The 22550-nt window shown below is 39.5% G+C and overlaps 2 protein-coding genes across 2 annotated transcripts; both read left to right on the forward strand.

Moving 5' to 3' along the window:
* The first annotated feature begins 1734 nt into the window (after positions 1 to 1734).
* Positions 1735 to 10200, forward strand: LOC118816077 (cytochrome b5). Its single transcript, XM_036582589.1, has 5 exons — positions 1735 to 1991; positions 3318 to 3446; positions 4993 to 5022; positions 5521 to 5555; positions 7986 to 10200. The coding sequence occupies exons 1-5, from the start codon at positions 1857 to 1859 to the stop codon at positions 8068 to 8070; spliced, it is 414 nt and encodes a 137-aa protein (XP_036438482.1). The 5' UTR covers positions 1735 to 1856; the 3' UTR covers positions 8071 to 10200.
* Positions 10201 to 14745: 4545 nt separating this feature from the next.
* On the forward strand, positions 14746 to 17613 carry ppp1r3g (protein phosphatase 1 regulatory subunit 3G). The gene is made up of 2 exons (XM_036578090.1): positions 14746 to 14760; positions 15157 to 17613. The coding sequence occupies exons 1-2, from the start codon at positions 14746 to 14748 to the stop codon at positions 15934 to 15936; spliced, it is 795 nt and encodes a 264-aa protein (XP_036433983.1). The 3' UTR covers positions 15937 to 17613.
* Positions 17614 to 22550: the final 4937 nt, after the last annotated feature.

The raw sequence follows: 22550 nt of genomic DNA on the forward strand, positions 1-22550 counted from the left end.
GACCTAACGTTATCTCACCTGCCTTGCTTCTCCTGTTGTCGTATATTAACTGAGTGAATGTAGGTGGAAAGGCAGTTTAGCTGAACGACTACACCTAAAAACCGTTTTATTAAGATCCAGACCCCTGACTAACTTCACTATTCACCCAATGGCGTCTAGCTACTGTTTACTGTAACGGTATTCAGTCAGATTAGTTTAGCTAACAGGCATCTCTGAAGTTGTTTTCACAACGAGCCTTGTCAGGGTTTTTTTCCTATCCGGTTTCATTCAGCTATTCATTTTCAATGTATAGCAGTTACAGTGAATTATCCAGAAATGACAAAATAATAAATAAATAATAAATAAAAAAGTAGATAAAAGTAGAAAGTGCTGCTGCCATTGTTGTGCCGTCCTGTTAAAGCTATGTCAACGTTTTAGGTATGAGATACTTACAGAGTCCCTAAAGTGACATGGTGATTATTTTTAATAAGGCATAGCCACAGATAAATATATATTGAGCCACAGGTTAAGCTACGTAAGCCTCGATATATTAATTTGCAGCAGCGATATAGCAGTTTGGCATCAATACAGTAATTTAAGGCCTCAACATAGTAAACTGTGGCCTCAATATATTAATTTGTGCTCTCAGTATAGTAAATTGTGGCCTCAAAATAGCAATTCGTGGCCTCAGTATAGTAACTGGTAGGCTCAACATAGTATTTTGTGGCCTCAGTATAGTTATTTGTGGCCTCAATATAGTAATTTGTGGCCTCAAGATAGTAAATTATGGCCTCAATATAGTAATTTGTGGCCTCAAGATAGTAAATTGCCGCCTCGGTATAGTAATTTGTTGCCCTAATATAGTAATTTGTGGCCTCAACATAGTAAATTGTGGCTTCAGTATAATAATTTGTGGCCTCAATATAGTAAATTGTGGCCTCAATATAGTAATTTGAAGCCTCAGCATAGTAAACTTTGGCCTCAATATATTAATCTGTGCTCTCAAGATAGTAAATTATGGCCTCGATATAGTAATTTGTGCTCTCAAGATAGTAAATTGCACCCTCCGTATAGTAATTTGTTGCCCCAATATGGTCATTTGTGGCCTCAGTATAGTAAATCGTGGCTTCGGTATAATAATTTGTGGCCTCAATATAGTAACTGGTGGCCGTTATTTAGTAGTTTAAAGCCTCAACATAGTAAACTGTGGCCTCAATATATTAATTTGTGCTCTCAATATAGTAAATTGTGGCCTCAATATATTAATTTGTGCTCTCAATATAGTAATTTGTGGCCTCAGTATAGTAGTTTGTGGCCTCAATATAGTAATTTGCGGCCTCAAGATAGTAAATTGTGGCCTCAATATAGTAACTGGTGGCCTCAATATAGTAATTTGTGGCCACGCTTTATTAAAAATTATTCACCATGTCGCCTTAGGTCCGTAGATTTCTGCTGTGAAGGCTTAAACAAATCATTTGAATGATGTGCGTGACTTTCACGTCGCCGTTTCTCCAAGGCACCCCTGTACTTCCATTTTGCGTGAGAAGCAGGCTCACTTTTTTTTTTTTTCTCGATGTGCCGAGATGAACTTCAGTAAACTTTTGCCCAGTCACTCTGTGGCCTTTGCCTCGTCACGTTGAGCGACGTGACCGCATCCAATCAGAATGCATAAATGAGAAACGTGGTATGTACACTGCCCAATCAGAACAAAAGCAGGCAGGTTGGGGCGGGCCTTGGCGATGACAGGAACTACAATTGTAACTGGACGCTGGAGGAGTTGTCGAGTTGTGTAGCTACGATTGCTGAACTTTTCGATGTCCTGCTAGGTCGGCCGTGCAGCCCAAATCCACAGCGACACCCGAACCAGAGGGAAAACAATGGCGGAAAAGGGATCAGACGAGAAGACTGTGACATATTACCGCTTGTCCGAAGTAGAGGAGCACAACTCCTTCAAAAGTACATGGATCATCATCAACCATAAAGTGTACGATGTCACCAAGTTCCTAGAGGAGGTGGGTGACCGTCTGTGAGCTGTAATTTCACTAAGATGCATTTTTCCACTACGAGGCTGAAGTTAGGATCCTGTTTGCCGGCGTCTTGTTCGAGTAGCGCCGTTCCGCCTTAAATGGAGCAGCAGTTACACTCTGGCCACTCTGGTGCGTGAAGCGTCAATACAGCTGCTGCACCATTTAAGGTGGAACGGGAAAAGTCGAATTAGACGCCGACTTCAGCCTCGTTTTTCCACTTCTCTGTCACGCCTTTAAGCGCTGATGATCATTCACCAGAAGCCCGTGTGTGGTCACACCTGTTTGTGTAATATCTGTAATGGTGCACTAATGAGGCCTAGATACTGTAACACAGCTAAGACTGGGTTTATCGCTCACATTCAGCCTTGTTGCTGCTGCTTGTGCATTTATACTCCCTCCCTGTTAGACTCTGAGCCCCCCAAGTCCCCAAGTCGTTCATGCTGCTTTGCTTTAAATCTGAGTGGGTATTTTGTTGGGGAATGAGAGATCACCTGCTATTGGTTTATGATCCTGTTCATCAGACAGTCCTAGGAGATGGTTGGCCACTTATCTCTTGTATGGCAAAGTGCATTGGAGGTGAAGGTCCGGCTGCTTCTGCGTGCATTAAGGCACGTATCATACCGAGCAGACCACAGCAGCCCTCTAATGAACTAATGTCTGCTTTATTTACAGGATATGACACTATAGTCTAGTTCAGCCTGAGCCTAAAGCAGTACACTTGTTTAACAGTCTAGATGGTGAAGTTGTCATAGGAATAACATGAGGTACAGCTGTTAGAAGCACTGATTTTCCCTGAGGAGTGCAATAAATATGACTCTACATAGATACATAAATCAAAAGATTCCCACTCATTTGGCACTCTTTTTTACCACCTGCTAAATGGCTTTGAGTAAAGGATTTAACAGACTTAAAAAAGTGGATGTTAAAATATTATGTATTGTCGCTTTTCCAAAAAAAAGAAAAGTATCTCCAATTGTTTCAGTTTGTCTTATTGTACTTGATTTGAACACAGCAGCTGCCCTTCACTTTTTGCATAAATTTCATGATGAAAGGACCAATACAAATGCTCAGAAATTGCTTAGAATAAAGTCTTTTTACATTAACTTGCATTCAAATTTAGAAATGTTTTTGCTCTCTCCTGTTACCTGTAAAGTTGCCAGTTTGGAGTTCTTTGTCTTTTGACAACTTTTTTTTCCCCACTAACAATGTTAGTAAAGATAAGGCTGGTTTCTGATCAGAATGATCCTCCAGATGATTGTATTGTATCAGTAGCTGAATCAGTAACGGTTGAGAGAATGTGTGGCTCCTCAGCACCCAGGTGGAGAGGAAGTGCTGCGGGAGCAGGCAGGAGGAGACGCCACAGAGAGCTTTGAGGATGTGGGACACTCAACAGATGCGAGAGAGATGGCCAGCACCTTGCTTATAGGAGAGCTGCATCCAGTGAGTCAGTCTTCTTTCCTCAGTGTCACAGGTCTGATGCAGGATTGTAGATCGCTGTACTGCATTATAAGTTACCATGCAAACACAATCATGGCTCACAGTGAATGTGTGAACATCAAGATACTTCAAGATATTTTCATGATGCACGGTGACATGTATCAGAATATTTAGTTTTTCTGATTTGTGTATGAATTGTGTCAGATAAATTTATAATATAATTTATAATCTTTTTTTAGGGAAAAGGGAGAAATCAAACAGTTTGTAAAAAGAAATACATAAAAAGATAAACCAACAATGGGCTGACATTCTATTTACAACTTGTTACTATGCAGTTACTATACACTGGCACTGGTATTGTTTACAGGCTCTCTATAAATAATTTTTTCAGTGAGTGTTGTAGAAGTACTGACGATACTTGTGATATACACGGAACAATAGCACATCATATTACCCAGCTCTGGTGCAAACACAGCGAATCATGACGGCATAACTAATTCTCACTCAGCCGGAACATTTCTGTGTCCTCCATTCTCTTGCATAATCTAGAAATGAGCCTTGACCTTCTCACTGCTGAAGATTATGCTTTGTGCTGCTACACTACACAAATGTTTGCGTGTGGCGAGAGGCATATTGTAGCTTGTGCCATACCAGATGTTTCTCATGACCTGTAGGGATTGAGGCGCTACCTGGAATCCATCCATCCATTTTATTGGGCCTACTGGGTTGAGTGTAATACTGCGTTGCATGCTATGACTGAATTAAACATGATGATATGTTTACTTTACAAACCTCAATACCAAAACAGTTGGGACATGCAGATGTATGTGGAATGGTAATAAAAGCAGAAAGTAGTGATTAGTAAATCTTGTTGACCTGTATTAATTTGAAAACAGTACAGAGACACAACAATTATGAACTTTGATCTTTTTATATTTATATATATATGTATGTGTGTATATATATATATATATATATATATATATATATATATATATATATATATATATATATATATATATATATATGTGTGTGTGTGTGTCTGGATGATCTTTTGCTTCTTTTACCCAAAGATCATGATTTCCGAAAGGCTAACTTATCAGACCACAACACAGCATTTCTAGTCTTAAATTGCCCCAGTCCCAACATTTTTTGGAACGTGTCGCAAGCATCAATTTCAAAAAGAGTATATATTTACAACAAAAACCATGAAGTTGATAAGGTAAAGATTATTATATTTTGTTTTTTATAATTTGCACTGTTTTTGTTTAAATACGGGTCAAAGTAGATTTACAAAACATTGCTTTCCGTTGTTAATTTGCATTTCAAATACTGTCCCAACTTTTTTGAATTCTGGAGGTTTGTAATTGTGTTGGAGAATTCAAAATCGAAAAGCCATGCTGTGCGAAACTGTAAGAGCACATACTGGAAATGGAACGTCTGTAAAGCAGACGAAGGACATTTAGTGACAAATGGCATTGACCCTGTGTCTCTGTCAACAACACCCACCCTTACCCACTCTCTCTCTCTTTCTCTCTCTCCTCTCCAGGATGACAGACATAAGATTGCCAAACCACCGGTGTGTAACAGATTTTCCTCACTTTTTCCTTGATAAACATGAAAGATTTTAAATAAAACCTTTCCCAGTAAATGTGTTTCCCACTAGTGGCCTTGGAGTACCACTACACTGCAAAATACAATGCTTTTAGAATCAGAATTAGAATCTTTATTCTCCAAGACTATAGATGTACAAGACAATATTACTCTGAAAATAAATAAATGTACATTGAGTATGTACAGTTGCATTGTAGATACATGTATGTGGATGCATGTACAAATAATATGTAAAGTTGCATTATACATATGAGTGTTCAAAATGAAATACATACAGTTTGCATTCCTTGCTTTTAACTTGACTCAAATGTCATCCCCTTTATGGGTTTAAAATGGACGTTAGAGGAGGAAACACACTAAAATTGACCACACAGGAGTGACTCTAGAACCAGGATTGTGTTCTTTAGCACTAAATAATCTCTATGTTCACCAGTATTTTCTTTCTGTTTCCTCCTTTTTTCAGGACTCACTTGTAACAACAGTTCATGAAACCACAAGGTAAGCTTAAACTGTGCCTTTCCCCTTTGCTAGTAAATATTAGCATCAGCTTTTAAGTGAAATAAGTCATGAGACTTATGAGTGTGCAGTATTGCTGGGTTATCAATGACTCTTGGTGACTCTAAGTGAACTCCACCAAGATCTCAGTTCATTCTGTGCATTTCCTCTTTTATGGCAGACAATGACTAGTCATTGTTTCATTTGTATTGCTACTGACAATGCTGACCTGCATTCACATTAAGTGGTGTCTTCAAGTTTCAGCAGAAGCTGGTATTCATTCCATGCTTACTCAAAAAAAAATAATAATACGAAGGTTCCTGATCGGTTGTTGGGTCGGATGGTACGGTTCTAGGAAAAAGCTTTAAGTGGTATTAATACCACTACCAATAGCACCACTGTCACAACCTCCACTGTGTTAGTTCTTATTGGAGTAACGAGTGCTTTATGTTCTTGATATTATGTAGTATGATTTCCTGTGAGGAAACCTATATTTTTCACATAGCTGACACTACAAATGTCATGCAGAAAAAAGCCCAAAGGGGTCCACCTCCATCAGAAGTTGCATAGGTTGCCATGGTGATGTCGCCAGGTAAAAAGTGATCCACCATAGTGGGACAGAAAATTAAGTTAAACCGAACTGAGCTTAATTCATTTTTACATAACCATCTTCCAGCCTCTCTTTATCCTTTAGAATAAACAGCTGTTTATTGTGCCTTTTAGACTGACGTATGTAAATCTCTTCTGTTCTGATTGGCTGCCCTGTATTTTGCCCCCCTTAAAATACACTCAGAACTGAATAACTTATTATAATTTTAGTGTGAAGGGGCGGGGCTAAACCATTGTGGGTTCAATAGGTGAATATATGCAAATGCTGCTTTTTGTGACATCATAGAAACAATGAATTGTTCAAGCTTAGTTTCTGTGTATGGACTAGAGAGTGAATGGTACATTTAGAAACTTTAACAATGTTTACATACTACATCAAACTTTTTGCAAAAAAGTGAGGAAATCTGATTTTGAAGTTTGCAAAGCGAGAAATCCTGCTTCATGAGACAGACCCCTGGTCAATGTGAACACAAAACGGCATCTAACATGGTTAGAATAATGAAAACGTAAGATTTATCCTCAGCTGACATTTAACATGAGAATAAGGCCTTGCTCAGACTGCTGGCCCAAATCTGATTTTTGACATATCCAGATTGATTTTTGACAGTCTGGACAGCAAAAAACCACATGAAATATGATTTTTGTGAATCGGATCCAAACCAAATTTGGTGGTGGTTTGAAATGTGATTCTAATTAGGTTTTTAAAGATGTGTCTCAGTCTGGATGCATGAAGGAAGTCACTGGGATTTAAAACAGCATCAAAGATTCAGGCGTATGCCAAAGAATTTTGAAGAGTTTGGAGGGTGAGATGAGGCAGCTCCATCTCTCCTGCATCTATGTTTGAAATCCATGTCACCAGCATAGCTATGTAGTTATTGAACCCTACCTTATTACCACAGCAACCCATGCAACCCATGCAACTCCGATCTGATCACTTGCAAATAACAGTGCGAACAGTCATCTCAAAGGACCTGATTTGAGAAAAAAATCTGATTTTCCTGCAGTCTGAACACAGCCTAACGTAACAAATGCAAATGTTATAAGGAAGACTATTTAAAAACAACAGAAATAAGAGCCAATTCGTAGAAACCGCAACTAATTCTGGGAAGCTCCAGCTGCAGTACTACAATACTTTCATTGCTTATTTTAACCCTCTATTGCATGGTGTTGCCATATGGCAACAATTATTTAATCTCAATTTTAATAAAAAGCAGTAACTTATGATCTGTGTTTTCCTATTTAATTGTGGAAAAAAAGGGTCTTTTACTTTGAAAGGACAAATACTTCATGACATCACATGACCAGGAATTCTTATTATGATGTTGTTATTACCATACATTCCAAATACCAACTGAAATTGTATTAATTTCCAATATTTGTAAATATTGGGTTGTACATTTCACTAAGTATAAGTTAGATTTGTTTGGTCTTGTTTTCAATAAAAGGATGTTTTTAGAGAAAAAAATTATTTTATGGTGTTTTTTTTTAGATGATATGGTGCTGTGGTACGATTGCACATGTTGCCATATGGCAACAATTTACCAAATATCCCACTTTACAAAAAAAACAAAAAAAAACTTTCAAATATTTTCATGTTTTAAGCTATTTTAAATAACAAAAACACATTAAAAAGTTTTTACCATGGATTTTACCATCCATTGAAAATTCTTTAGGGAACCGAAAGTGGTTCTTTACTGGCAACAATCTAAAGAACCTTTTCACAGCCTTCATTTTTAAGAGTGTACAAGGAGAGCGTTCTCTTCATCCATTATTATAATTAAAGTCAATGACTGTTCTATGTTTGTGTTTTGTGTCATATTGAAGCTGGTGGTCCAACTGGTTGATACCTGCCCTCGCTGCAGCCATCGTCACGTTGATGTACCGTATATATACAGCAGAGGAGGCATGACGGACCCTCAGGCTCTTCTTCAGTGGACTGTTGGCATTCTCTCCCACTGGTTTATCCCCTTTACCCAGTATCTATGCTGAACTACGGCAACAGTAACACATTTCAGCGTTTATGATTCTCTCCAGTCACAGTTAATGACTAATGAAGGCTCTTTTTTGTAAGTGTCACACTGTGTATGTCTCTCATTTATCCCACAGAATTTGAATATTGACATTAAGAGAAAATCACAGATTTATTCACCTGTGACCTGTTTTTTTAGATCTACTATAGATTTTATAAATGTGTAAAACTGATATCTAGCTTTAATGTCTGATTTGTTATTGTATAAAAGTAATTATGTAATGGTAATTGCAGTCTTTGGAATAATGATATGCAGCAGGGCTGGGAGGGGCTTACAGTTAAGTTTGGTAGTTCATGTTCAATATCATCAAATTTAGAAGCTTTAGAAGAGACAGAATCATGCAAATTAATTTAGAAGAACATTAGCGAAGAATCTTATAGACAGCCCAAGTCCTGATTTTGGACCTCACGTGGTCATTCATAAAACACAAACCACATACAGCTGCAGCGTTAGCACTTTAAAGGGGAATTCCATTGATTTAGATTAAGAAACGTACCGAGTCAGTTTCATTTATTGCAAGAAATGGTTACAAATACATTGCCTGATGGCTGAAACATTGTTTTACAATGGTTTGAGATTAGCTTTTGGCTTAAAAGATTCAACATTCATAAAACCCTTTATTTATATATATATATATATATATATATATATCCATGTTCGCTGGTCAGTTTGGATAGAAACTATATTTGCAGATATTGTGACCTCTGGTTCCTGTCACCACCACTATAATGAAAACAGAGTAAGTAAGTTTCTCCACAATGCACTATTTTACAGCAAACTACTTTAAGTGACTTTGTTTACCTCTCAATGACTGAATTATATAGAAATTTTGAAAAATCTGTGGAGTTCCTCTTTAAAGGAAAAGTTTTTGCTTTACAAGAAAATCAGTTTGATAGAGCCTAGGACTGCACTATATAACGTTTGTTAATTGTTTGTTTGCTCTTACAATATTGCGGCATTGCGGAATGTTACGGTATGCAAAATGAACCTGTGCTTCCTGTGTGCTGTGAGCATCTTGACCGATCACAGGTCTAGATGAGTGTTTCCATGGATGTTTTGATGAACCAAGGTATTCACACAGTCCAACAAGTCAGTTATTTTTTTTAATCAAAACAATGATCTTTAACTATGTCACATTGTTTGATTTGACCAATGTATTTTAATTATATTGCAAGGCATATTATAATGCAATCTCAGTTCTAGTGTCTTGTCCATATCGTGCAGCCCTAATCAAAATCACTACTATATTAATATTACATAATATTACATCAGAATTATGCAGAATTTCTCATTGGTTCACGATACCAATCCCATTGATCATGCTGTAGTCTTGTTCTGTTGTACCAACTGACAGTGCTATTATACAATTATAGAATGTGTACTGAGTTTTGAGGAGCTGCTGGATGTCTCTGTTTGTCGTGGCATCGTAACATTTATGTGTGATATACAGTGGTTTCCAATTCCAGTTCAAGGGCCCCCATACACTGCACGTTTGCTCACTGTGTTGAATCACAGAGAGAGAAAACGCAGTGCTTCAGGTGTTCAGGAGAAGCCCTACTGTATCCCTATATATGGTGCTGAGACATTCCATTTTATACCACTGAATGAAGTAGTGTAATTGGCTTTTGCCCACTCAAATGTGCCAGCAAGAGACAAACACAAGTACAGATGCAAATGCATGTTATAGGCAAGATGATCCATGAAAAAGTCGTATAATCCATGCTTAAATGCACTCGTTGTGATATTGAAGCTCCAGTAAAGAACAGTATTGTGGCCTTTTCATGATCTAACGGTCAACATGTATATTATACAGTTTCATTGGCTACAGTGTGGAGCAATGTTTGAATGCCTTTCTTGTTGCAGGAGCCCACTAGAAGCTGGTAGTCAAACTGATTTCAGACTGTGGCCTTAATCACTGAGTTGTTTGACCATGAGTCGTGTCCAGTTTTTTATTTTTTCCAGTGCACAGCTCTGTTTAATTACGTTAAAAATAAACTGATTATGTACAATCCTGTGTAATCAAATGTTGTTTTTAACTTAATAAGCAAGTTTGCTTATTATTGTTTATGTATGTTTGATATTTAACTAAAGCATCCCTGGACAATGGCATGGGCTTATATTGTCTGACCCACACCATTCCTTAGTTGGGCTTCAAGGTGATTGATCAAAATTTCATGACACACTGCTCTGTGTGAGAGTGAGTGGTTTCTCTGATGTGTTTTATCACTACCATCTGGTGGTTGTCCATAGACAAGCAAGAGAACCAATAAACTTAATTTTAATGGGAGAAGCAATTTTACTGGTATGAATTAAAATTTTAGATGAAATTTGTAAACTGAAAGGCAAAAATATAACAGGCTCATATTTAATATTATTACAGGTTTATTAATAATTAACATTACATGTTCATATTAAATTCTTAGCTGGGAGATTTAATTTTATATGAGAATTAAATTTGAAAATGTAACAATTCAATTTAACTTATAGTAATTACATACATATAGCAATTCATATTTTAGCATGGTAAGATTTAATTTTTATGTGTGAAAACTGAATTACCACACGCCAATTATAAAATCCTCGCATGAAAATGAATTGACAAAAGCTTAAATTCTTTTTACTGATAGCTGAAATCTTACATGCTAAAATATCATTCCTACTAATGAAATTTATTGGAATTTGATTTTCTACATATCCGTTTTATTTATTGATTAGTTTATTGGTTCATTTTTGCAAGTACAAATAAAATTTTCATTAGTTCTAACTGAATATCTGATATCGGGAAACTGGATTAAAAGCAGTTTGCCATAGAAAACACAATAAAAAGAAATGAGGAGTTGTGAGTCAGTGATCAAGTACCACTGTGGGTATTTCTGAACAGCTTCAGTCAAATACACTGAAATATATCTTCATCTGTGTTTTACTTTGAATCTGAATCACACAGACTTTCCTTCCTCCACCTCTGGGAAGACGTGAAGTTCAGCTAAAATACATAGAAATGGTTCCAGCTGTTACATAAGACAGAGCACATATTTGACCAGCCTTGGCAGATCACCTGGCTCATATTGACCAATGTTAAAGGACACATTCACTGTTTTAGACTTTAGCAAAAGTTGTTGTTTCCCATTATTTAGATTAGTGCGTAGCACAGCCTCACTGTTAGATTTAATACTGAGAAATGTATCAGTTCTCTGTAGATTCTCTCTGGGCTTCAACACAGTCCAATGGCAGTCAGTCAAGCTTTCAAAAACACTGAAATATCTCTTCTTCGAAAATAGGAAACTCACAGTATGGTCACTCACGTCTTTGTGTTTTGAATAACAAAGAAATCATACTTAATTTTCTGAAAGGAACAACTGACTGTGTCTTCAGTATATCACAACCATTTGCAGACTACCAGAGAGCACTCAGATGGTAGTACTCAATAGTACTCAGACAGTAGTATTCAGGCAGCAGTACTTAGGCGGCAGTACTCAGGCTGCAGTACTCAGACAGTAGTATTCAGGCAGCAGTATTTAGGCTGCAGTACTCAGCAGTATTCAGGCAGCAGTACTTAGACAGTAGTACTCAGGCGGCAGTATTCAGATGGCAGTACTCAGACGGTAGTATTCACGCAGTAGTACTCAAGTGGTAGTACTCAGGCGGTAACACCCATAAGTCCAAATCGCATATTTGTATAAAATGATTAATCATAGTTCCTTAAGTTGCTTAAGTTCCTCAGTTTGGCCATTTTTAAAGGCCGTTGAAGTGTCCTTCCCTGCCCTACATAGCCAATAATTTTGTAGGTCAGCACTGATTTTAGTTCCTTATTCATTTTGATTATAAAAAAATCAGTATATGCTACCCTTGTTAAAATACCTTTTTTTTAAGCTAAAAGATGCTAACAGTTAATGCTAAAACAGATAAATGCTAACAGATAGCAGTGAGCTGTCGTTATCTTGGCAAATGTTGTGATGTATCGCTGACCTTTCGCAGCAAGGCATTAAGACAGCTGCATTCGGTTTAGGACACAGCCGTTGTTGGCTAGTGTTATTCACTCCTTCAAAGTGGATGACCATTGTGCTGTTCCAAACAGTGGGAACAGGATGAAAGAACTCTCACATAACCCCCTAAAAACCCGAAGGTGTGCTTGGAGGTGTAGCCAAGAGAACAGATTTGCAGAAACACAAAGTAAAGTAAGTAGGCATATAACCTGACAGAAAGCATGCTTTGGAACTTTTCTGGCAACAGCATGTAGGCATGCATGAGTTTTCCATTTTTGGAAAGAAGATTTATTGGAGAAATTTAACTCTACAAGGCCCAGCTTGGCTTGTAGTATCTCCCCTCCTGCACTAAGAATATCTTGTCACGTTGGTTAGTATTATTCCCCTCTTGTGTTAAGAATGTGCTATAGAATCTCTGTTCGTTTCTACATTTTTAACATTTGTTTAACCAGGGTGGATATGCTGACATTTAAAATCTCTGCTCCTGCACCAGTTTAAGGTGGAGCCTGACCACTTACTATTATACTAAAAAGGAAAAGGTGCCCACAAGCAAGTCCTCAATGCACAGCCACATTCATATGTCCTTTAAAGTAGTGTGCTTTCTTGAGAGGCTCATACTTGTAACATTTCTGTCCCTCCCATACTTGGCTGAGGTGTCCACTGTAAACTGTACGCTGTCCCAGAAATGCCTGAGAGACATTTAATGGGACATAAAACGATAACAAGTCAGCACACATTCCATCACTTGGCTAAAACGGTGAACGACCAAATATTTCAGCCATGATCTTGAAAATACAGCAGTGAAATACAGAAACCTGGAGTTTAAAGTGTTCCAAAATTGATCTGTGTTGAGAAAAAGAGCACATGTTCATTTTGGTCTCTCTCAGGGGGTGCCCTCTGGTGTCTGACCGACCCATGGAGCTCTTATGGAGATTTTGAGCAAAATCATAGTTTGCAAATGCTTAAACATTTTTATAGAGAACAATTCAGTAATTTCCTGAACACAGAACAGCAAACAATATTTCAACACTACTGTTATATTTTTAAGCACTGAACTTCAGTTATAGGACTTTCTAACAGTGCCTGAGCCAATGAGCTGAGCAGCTCGCCAACCAATCAGCACTCAGTAGCAGTAATGCCAACACCCACTGCCCAAAACCTTGTTTCTGTGGAAAAATGGAAAGATAGCAGCTATCTTTGGATGTGATGTGAGCTTTCGTTATGTTTTTCATTAAAGACTTCCTTCTACTTTCCAAAATTCACTTCCATTCACTGAGACCTCACTCTCGGGCGCCCTCTGGTGTTTTGCAGTCATATTTTGGATATAATAGGAGAAATAAGAAGTGGCCAAGCTCCCCTTAAACTGGCTCTGAAACGATTTCCTCTCCTGTGCTGTAGTATCGCTTTGTTTATATGCACAGTCAGTTTAATGGGGATCCTGGTCACTTCCTATTATAATAAAACACTAGAGGGCGCTCATAGGTGAGCCCTCAGTGAGTGGGGTGAATGGAGTTAGGCTACGTTCAGACTGCAGAGCGTATTCCGCCCAAAATGACATTATATCCTATGGCAGGACGTCTGTGGCTCATTCTGCCGCCCAATGCATTTTTTTCCACCGCAGATCCTCGAGGAAAAATGTTAAACTTTGGCAGAAAAGCTCTGCTCATCATGTGTCACATTCCAGGAGGTAACCATTTAGAAAAGGGGGCGGAGTGAACACGTGGTTAAACATGTACCATTCTGTACATCGTTAACACTGAATTTGCTAAAAACCCTTGAGAATGAAGATGAAGAGTGGCCCTCGCCACTGTAGCCTGGTGTATTTGTTTACTTTAATGTAGAAATACGCAGTATTAGTATTAAGGCACTTGCTAATGTTTACATGAGCTGATTAGGAAGAATTAACCCTGGTGGAAGTGCAGTAAGTGCTGGTGTCTTTATTTAGTGCAGTGGTCACCCACCCTCCTCCTGGGAACTACTGTCCTGCAGAGTTTTACTCCAATCTATATCCAGTAAGCTGCCCCACCCCTTACTTAACCCTAATACAGTGGTTCCCAACCCTGGTCCTGGAAGACCCCCTGTTCTGCACATTTAAGTGTTTACCCCACTCCCAACACACCTGATCCAACTAATCTGCGAATTAACAAGACCTCCCTGAGTCAAAGTAGGTGTGTTTTGGCAGGAAAACTGGCTGATTAGGTGGAGCAGGTGTGGCGAGTTATGGTTGGAACTATGCTCTGCAGAAAGGGAGCTCTCCAGGGCCAGGGTTGGAGACCACTGATGTAGTGTCGAGCTTCCTGCCCCTAACAATGCCCATGAAGAGCTGCTCTGCATTGCTTTAAAAGTTATGGTTCTTCAGTAAAGAAAATGGTTCTATATGGAACCATGAACACTCAAAGAACCCTCTGCATTTAAAGGGTTCTTTGTATCGTGAAAGCGTTCTTCAGATTGATGGAGAATGTGCTGCAGATGGTTCTTTTTGAAAAGGGTTCTATATAGCACCAAAGAAAGGTTCTTCTATTGATTCGATGTCAAGCTTGTAACAATATTGGAACCCTTTTCATCTAGAGCATGCTCTCCATCAATGTGAATAACCTTTACACAGTGCAAAGAACCCTTTAATCATGCAAAGGGTTCTTCAGATTGATGGAGAACATGCTGTAGATGAAAAGGGTTCCTTATAGTACCAAAAAGGGTTCTCATCAGTGTTCTCTATCATGTTCTCCGTCAATCTGAAGAACCCTTTGCATGATTAACAGTGCAAGGAACCCTTTAATCATGCAAAGGGTTCTCTGAGTGTTCATGGTTCTATATAGAACCATTTTCTTTACTACAGACCCTTGAAGGACCATCATTTTAAGTATGTAGCAGCATCTCCGTGCATTGCGCTCGGATTGGCTTGTAGTTCAGGTTTATATGTAGTTCACCTGCTTGTCGCGCAGGCGGCGCAGCGGGGCTTGACGAGTTTAGGGGTAATGACAGAAGTACCGGCCCAGTTGTGTGGTGTCCTCCTCTTGGCCGTGGGCGTGTCCACCCGGGTGTCTGACCCCCACGAGCCAAACTCTACACTCAGCTCCACTCACTGCACTCACGGCCGTGATGTCCACCTCGCAGGAGAACGGCGTGGACACCGCAGAGGACGACGACCTCTCCCCCACAGAGCTCGAGCTCGCGCAGACATGGGACCGGCGGCGCGCCAAGTCCCTGCCGGCGTACCCGGAGCACGCGAACACGCTCCTCCGCGCGCTCTCGCAAGGCTGCAGGAAGCGCGTGCGGTTCGCGGACGCGCTCGGCCTCAACCTGGCCAGCGTGAAGCACTTCAGCGCCGCGGAGGAGCCGCGCGTGCCTTTGCACCTCACGGGCTTGCCGCTCGCGCCCGCCTTGAGGATCCACGAGGACGGCGGGGAGGTGGAGGCGCGCGTGCGGCGCTGCGGCCTCGCGCTAGAGAGGGTCGCCATCAGCTGTGGGCGCGTGCACGGGACCATACGGGTCGCTGCGGACGCGGGAGAGCGCGAGAAGGAAGTGGGCGTGAGGTACACGCTGGACGAGTGGCAGTCGTACGTGGACGCGCGCGCCGTGCCCGTGCACTCGCTGGTGCCTGACAGAGAGAGGTTCGCCTTCACCGTGTGCGCGCCCCCGCGACCCGAGTCCGGCGCCGCCGTGCACTTCGCTCTGTACCTGAGAGGCGGAGGGGCGGAGTTCTGGGACAACAACGACGGACAGAACTACACGCTGCGGCCGGGCCACCTCCACAGCGCGTGAACACCCAGGAGCCAAAGACTTTCCAGAGCTTTTCTCCTCACCCGTGAACTGCAGGGCGTCCGAGTGGAGGGCTTTTTAGGACCCTGTGGGGACAGTGCTGTCAGATACTGAGAGCCTGCAAAGAAACTGACCAGCTGGTGAAGATCAGCACCTTTCTGGTCCTCAGTCACACTAAAAGGGGGGTTTGACATAAACGGTGCAGGGATGGTCAGTTACACCAGACACTAAAGGCCCGATTCTCTGCACCAGTGCATTGCAGACCAATTCAAACTGATAGGTTGGTTCTGTGGGATACTGATGAGAACCGTGTTGTTCCTTAATCACCCCAAAGGCCTATAATTTGTTTGTTTGTTTTTTTAGATGGGACAGTGTTAATGTGAGAGACTGAAATCACAGAATGATACTGATCAGGTGGTGAAGATCACCATATTTTGGTCCTCAGTCACACCAAAAGGGGTACACTTGTTTTTAAAGGCTACATTGTCAGTGTTCAATCAACCCAAACACACTAAAAGCCTGTTTCTTTTCACCTGTGCATTGCAGACCAGTTTAAACTGATAGGTTGATTTGTTCTGTAGATGGGAGTGTTCTGTTTTAGCACATCACTCACCAAAAAGGTGTACACTTATTTTAGAAGGGTACACTGATGGTCCTCACACCGAAGAGCCTGTACACTGCAGACCACTTTAAACTGATAAGTAGGTTCTGTAGATTGGACTGTTCTGTGAGATACTGATGAGAACCATGTTATTCCTTAATCACCCCAAAGGCCTATAGTTTTTTTCTTGTTTGTTTTTTAGATGGGACAGTGTTAATGTGAGATACTGAAATATTAGTGTGATACTGATCAGGTGGTGAAGATCACCATATTTTTGGTCCTCAGTCACACCAAAAAGGGGTACACTTGTTTTAAAAGGCTACATTGCCAGTGTTTAATCATACCAACAGACTAAAGTCCTGTTTCTCTTCACCTGTGCATTGTAGAGCAATTTAAACTGATAGGTTGGTTTGTTCTGTGAGATACTACAATGTATACACAACAGTGATACTCATCATTTGATGCCTCAGTCACACCAAAGGCCAAGGATGCTTTTTTTCTTTTTTTCTTTTTTTGTGTTGATTGTTTTTGCAGGGAACTTTGTTTCAATAAGATAAAAAATCCTAGAATGAAACTGATCATTTGGTGAAGATCAGCACATTTCTAGTCATCACTAAAAGAACAAAAACAAACAAGAAAAAAAAGGGACTTACTTTAGAAGACACTTATTTTAGTAGACACTAAAAGAAGGCTACACTGATGGTCCCACCAAAGAGCCTGTACACTGCAGACCACTTTTAACTGATAGGTTGGTTCTATAGATGGAACTGTTAGGTGAGATACTGATCAAGTTTATGAAGATCAGCTGAGTGTTGTTCCTCAATCACAACAAAGGCCTAGGATAGTGTTCTCTTGGTTTTAGATAGTGAAATCCTACAATGATACTGATCAGTTAGTGAAGACTAGCATATTTCTCGTCTTCAGTAACACCAAAAAGGCTACATTGATGGTCTTCAGTCAGACCCAAGACATTATTGGCCTTTTTGCTGACCGTTCCAAACTAATATGTTGGTTTATTCTTTAAGTGGGACTCTTATGTGAGATACTGATGCAAACCTACAATGAAATTATATCACAGACCAGCACAGTGTTGTTCCTCAGTCAAGCCAAAAGCTACACCCTTGTATTCCAGAGCATTTCCAACTGATAGTAAAGTGAAGGTCACGCCATCGATCCCAGCTCATTTCCATTCATTCAAAATGGGTCACTGGTGCACTGGTCACTGGGTCCTGATCTAAACTGCAGATAGAATAAAAAAGAGGTTTGTTTTCAGATGGGATATGTGGGATATGTGATATACTGGAATCCTGTATGTTCACTGTTTCACAAAATTGCAGCCTTATCATCTGAACATGACTGCCAAGAATCTGGTGGTGTTCGTGCCATAAAGGCCTAAAAGTCTCTGAGTAGCATCATTTTCAGGTGCTTAGAGGAGCCACCTTACCATTTGTGGACACAGAGTGGTTTGACCCAGCCTAATTGTATAAAACAGAAGGCCACTGGTGAGTTCCTCCCAGCAAACATGCATATTCCAGGATCAGACCTCTCAGGACTAAAGCCAATAAACTATGTTGATTTCATGATGCAACAGTTCTTACGGTTAAACCAGTGAGGCGTCCATAGCTTAAAGAAGTATTTATAAATAGTTTTTAACTGAACAGATAACTAATTGATCCCTGATCTGCCTAAAATGTTGTTTTGTAGCAACTGTCACTAAACTAAGAACACTGTCAAAACACTGCCCATTCAACCTAATAAGAAATGCTAGTGAGCAGCTCATTTTGTCAAAATGCAGTGTTTCAATTCAGGGTCATTCTGTTGGGATATATTTTGTGTAGTTTGTTTGTCAAGTAGTAGATCCAACTACTAGTGCTAAGTCTGTTCTTTCCATCCTGCCTACTTTTGATTAGACTTGTTGTTATGAAGTAGTTAATCTGAACTCTAACCTCAGTGTTTAGATTTGAACAGGACTTTAGTCAGCGTTCAGTGAAGCCTCGCAACAGTTGCAAAAAAAGAAGTTATTTGTGGGAGGGGCAGGGCAGTTCAGTTCAAATGCCCATGACCATGTACCTGCCTCTGTATAGCTGAGTGTAGAGCAGCGCCTCCCAGCTCCAGTCCTACAGTCCACTCTGCACTTCTACGCCTGAGTTACATCATTCTACACCTGTGTTCGCAATGGGGAAACAAAACTGTGCAGGTGGTCAGATGGGAAATCCTAGTGGAGCCAGTGGGAAAAAGTCTCAAATAGCACAATTATTACAATTATGGTGTTAAAGGGGAATTCCACCATTTTTTCAAAATTTCTCAATGTTGTCGGAAGATCTCCATTTTTGTTGTTTTTCAGTTTTTGATATAATTTGAAAATGCCTGTTGTCCTTTACATCGTGTAAAAAATTTATTATGAATCGACCAATAGAAATGCTCTAAAATGACTTGTAATAAAAACCCTTTACATTAACTTACAATGAGTAAGAGTGTTTTTGCCTTCTCCTGTAAAGTTACTATTTTGGAATATATATTTAACATATACTAATAAATGTATTAATATGTAATATATTATACAAAACCACCAGTGAACCTAAACTTGTCTTCTGAATTTTCACATGTAATTTTGATAATGGTAAAATATTGGTTTTTTTTTCTATAGTACTGCTTATTTTACAAAACACCCTGCACCTGTCCATCATGAATGGATTAAAAAAAACGTTTAAGGCCGAAGCCCTCTCAAAACTTTCATAAAACAATGTCTCCGGCAGTATACTTGGAAACATTTCATGTAATAAATTTCTGCAAAGTAGCTTTTAACAGGGTTTAAATGCTTCAAATGTATGTTTTTTGTCACCACAACTATGAACAATTCCGACTCTGCATGTTTCTTCAGTCATATTAAACCACTCTGAATGACTTTGTTGACACCTTAATCATTTCATTATGCAGAAATTTTGAAAACTTGCTGGAATTCCTATTTAATGTTGGTTTATTCTACTTTGAAGGCACCCGCATTACACTTTATCAGCTGCCGTGTAGCAACACTCATTGGCCATTTTATCAGAAACACCTACCATCTAGGTGCACTATGTAGATTTCCAGTTACTCACCGTAGCTCTTCTGTTTCTGCGTGACTAATCAGCTCCCCTCTGTATCCCCTCTCATCCATCACTGTAAGGAGACCACCATGTGACCACCACTGACCAGATGTTATTTGAGTGGTGCACCATTCTTAGCAGAGCAGTGAATCTGACATGGTAGTGGTCATGGTAGGTGTATAGTGCTGATGCATTTATCTACAAAGGAGCTATTGTCTTTAAATATACGTCTAAGGTGGACCAACAAGCTAGATGGGTCTAACAAAGTTTAAGTGTTTAAACCCCCAGAAATGCTGTAGATACATCCTCTAACATTCCATTGCTGTATTGGTACAGAATAAACAAAATTTATTAGCAACTCTGTACGGAGACCTAAAATAGGTCCATCGACAACAGCCATTGACACCATCATAATGATTTCAGCTGGTTTATGTCCATGTAATGCTTTTTAACATAAAAAACAACCTGTTGCTAGTGATGTGCCAGAGGAACTTTGACAGAATGTGGTAATGAAAGGCATAAAAGGCCTCTAGCAGCTCTTACTGGAGTTCTGAGACAACTTCACAGTCTGAGAACATTTAAATATGCTGCTCTGGCTGCAGCAACATCTGTAAAAGGCCACTCACAAACACTGCCTCTTTGTTCCCAACCTGAAACATCATGTTAGGTAAAACTACGAATTATAATAATGCGTATGATACAGCATGCCCTCGGTTCCTTTATGAAGGTGGTAGAGTGTATACACAGAGTGCAGATAAAGCCGCGCTGAGGATACGATGGCAAAGGGTGTGGGGGTTGCATCATATTTTTACCTGCAAACAGCGAGCATCTGAATAAACGTGCTTGTCCCTTGAGAGTGCGGCTGATTATGATGCATATAGCTTTAAAACTTTCAAGCAGAAACTTCCTAACTAATCAAAAGTTACACAGACCGAAGCGCCGGGGTTCAGAGGTAAATGCGATGCAGCTCTGAAGAAAGAAACAAACTATGGTGCAATATCTGCAGAGCTGCTTTGGGGAAAAGTCCATATGAACTCAATCATAACAAGCTGGTTCCATTGATATGGCATGTTTGTAGATGTGGGACAAGTTACAGCGGGTGCTGGAAAAGAGTGTTCAGGTCGTCTCTGCCTGCTATTTATCTCACTCGCACTTTACACTTAGAAGTTTCATCATAGCAGGTTTTACAACTAGAAGTCAAATTTGATTTTAATGCATGCACTAAATTTAATGCATACACCACTGTTCAAAAGCTGGGGATCAATGCGTTCAATAACTGTAAAACAAGATTGTTGCAGATACATCTATATGAAGAGTTTGCTGTATATTCATCTGTAGCAATTTTGGATATGAGTTCTTAAAAAGAATACCAGGTGACATATAATGCAAAACTTTTTAAACTTTTATTCCTCTCATAAAGGTGGTATCAATCATAATATAGCAACTGGGCAAAACCCTTCATATAGGTATCATATAAACACTTTTAATACTGAATAAAACATTGGTGTTGAAGGGGAAGTCCACCAATGTCTGCATAACTCAATATGAATGAAGTCTTTCAGAGTGTTTTGAAATGAAATAGTTAATTGTAGTGAAACTTACTAGATCAGATTTCTACTATCCAAAACCACCAGTGAACCTACATGCGTCTCCTGCGGTTTTATATGTGATGTTGATAATGGTGAAATAAATAAATTGTTAAATAAATAATGTTTTAGGCTGAAAACGTCTCAAAACTACAGGCAGTGTATTTGCATGTGTAAGAATCCAATGTAATAACTTTCTATGAAGTAGCTTTAACAGGGTTTTACATAGTTTGAATGTCTGGTTCCACTGAGAACCATTCTGACTCCAGAACAGTTCATTTCACAATAAACGTCTCTTGGATGCTTTTTTACATCTTAATTCCACTTCAATGTTGGTTTATTTTACTATCATGGCACAAATGCACTGGAAGTTGCTGACATTTAATGGCTATTTTATCAGAAACACCTGCCATACAGGTGCATCGTTTGTAGGTGTGCAGTTACTGACTGAAGCTTGTCTGTTGCTGCACAATTTGTCAGCTCCCTTCAACCCTGTCCAAGATATGATCTGCTTGGTGGATCATTTTAGTTTAAGAATTATGTGAATATTGCTTTTTAATATTTATATTTAATTAATAATTGTACTTAAAATTAAAGAAGTAATACCATAGGCGATTCTAAACTTCTTAACGGTGGTGTATCTGAGTCAACTACTCAGCATTGTTTTGACTTTGTGCACAGAAACGTCTGAACACAGAGTGCAGTGATCTAATACGCCGAGTTCAGCAGAACAGATCTTCCTGAGCTGTCAGTCACATCACTGTAATTCATTGTGGCTACTTTGATGTTGGTGAGCTCAGAGCAGCCTTTGTTAATCTGTAGGAAACATGAAGGCCTATTAAGACCTTCTTTCTGCTGAGTGGATTGTAGATGACGTAGACTTGAAGCTTTTTTCTCTCACACAGTATTACATCTGACAACCTCATTACCCATCATACAGCCTTACACATCCATCTGGAGTCAGTTCCTCCACGTGTTCTCCTAATTTACCTCACTCAAGATGCGCAGCTGCCTCTCATGCTGCTAAAAGTTGTGAATTTGTGATAAGGTGACTTGTACAGTAGTACTGCTTTGCTGTAATGCTAGTTAGTCCATATATTAATGCACATATTAAAATTATTCCTCTCAAACGTAATCTTTTATTTTCTGTCGCATTCAACAACTAAATTTAGTATGATAAGGAAAACGGACACAAAAGATGTTCTGAATGGTCTAAAGTGCTGAAATTTTGTATAGTTACAGCTTGGAGGAACATCTAAGAAGTGCCCACGTGAGTTTTTATTATGTGTAATTTTCATACTTTTATTCTAAATTTGAAAGTTCTATTACTTTTGTTAATATAAG

This window comes from Colossoma macropomum, unplaced genomic scaffold, assembly GCF_904425465.1.
Source record: "Colossoma macropomum unplaced genomic scaffold, Colossoma_macropomum, whole genome shotgun sequence".
NCBI classification, from domain to species: domain Eukaryota; kingdom Metazoa; phylum Chordata; class Actinopteri; order Characiformes; family Serrasalmidae; genus Colossoma; species Colossoma macropomum.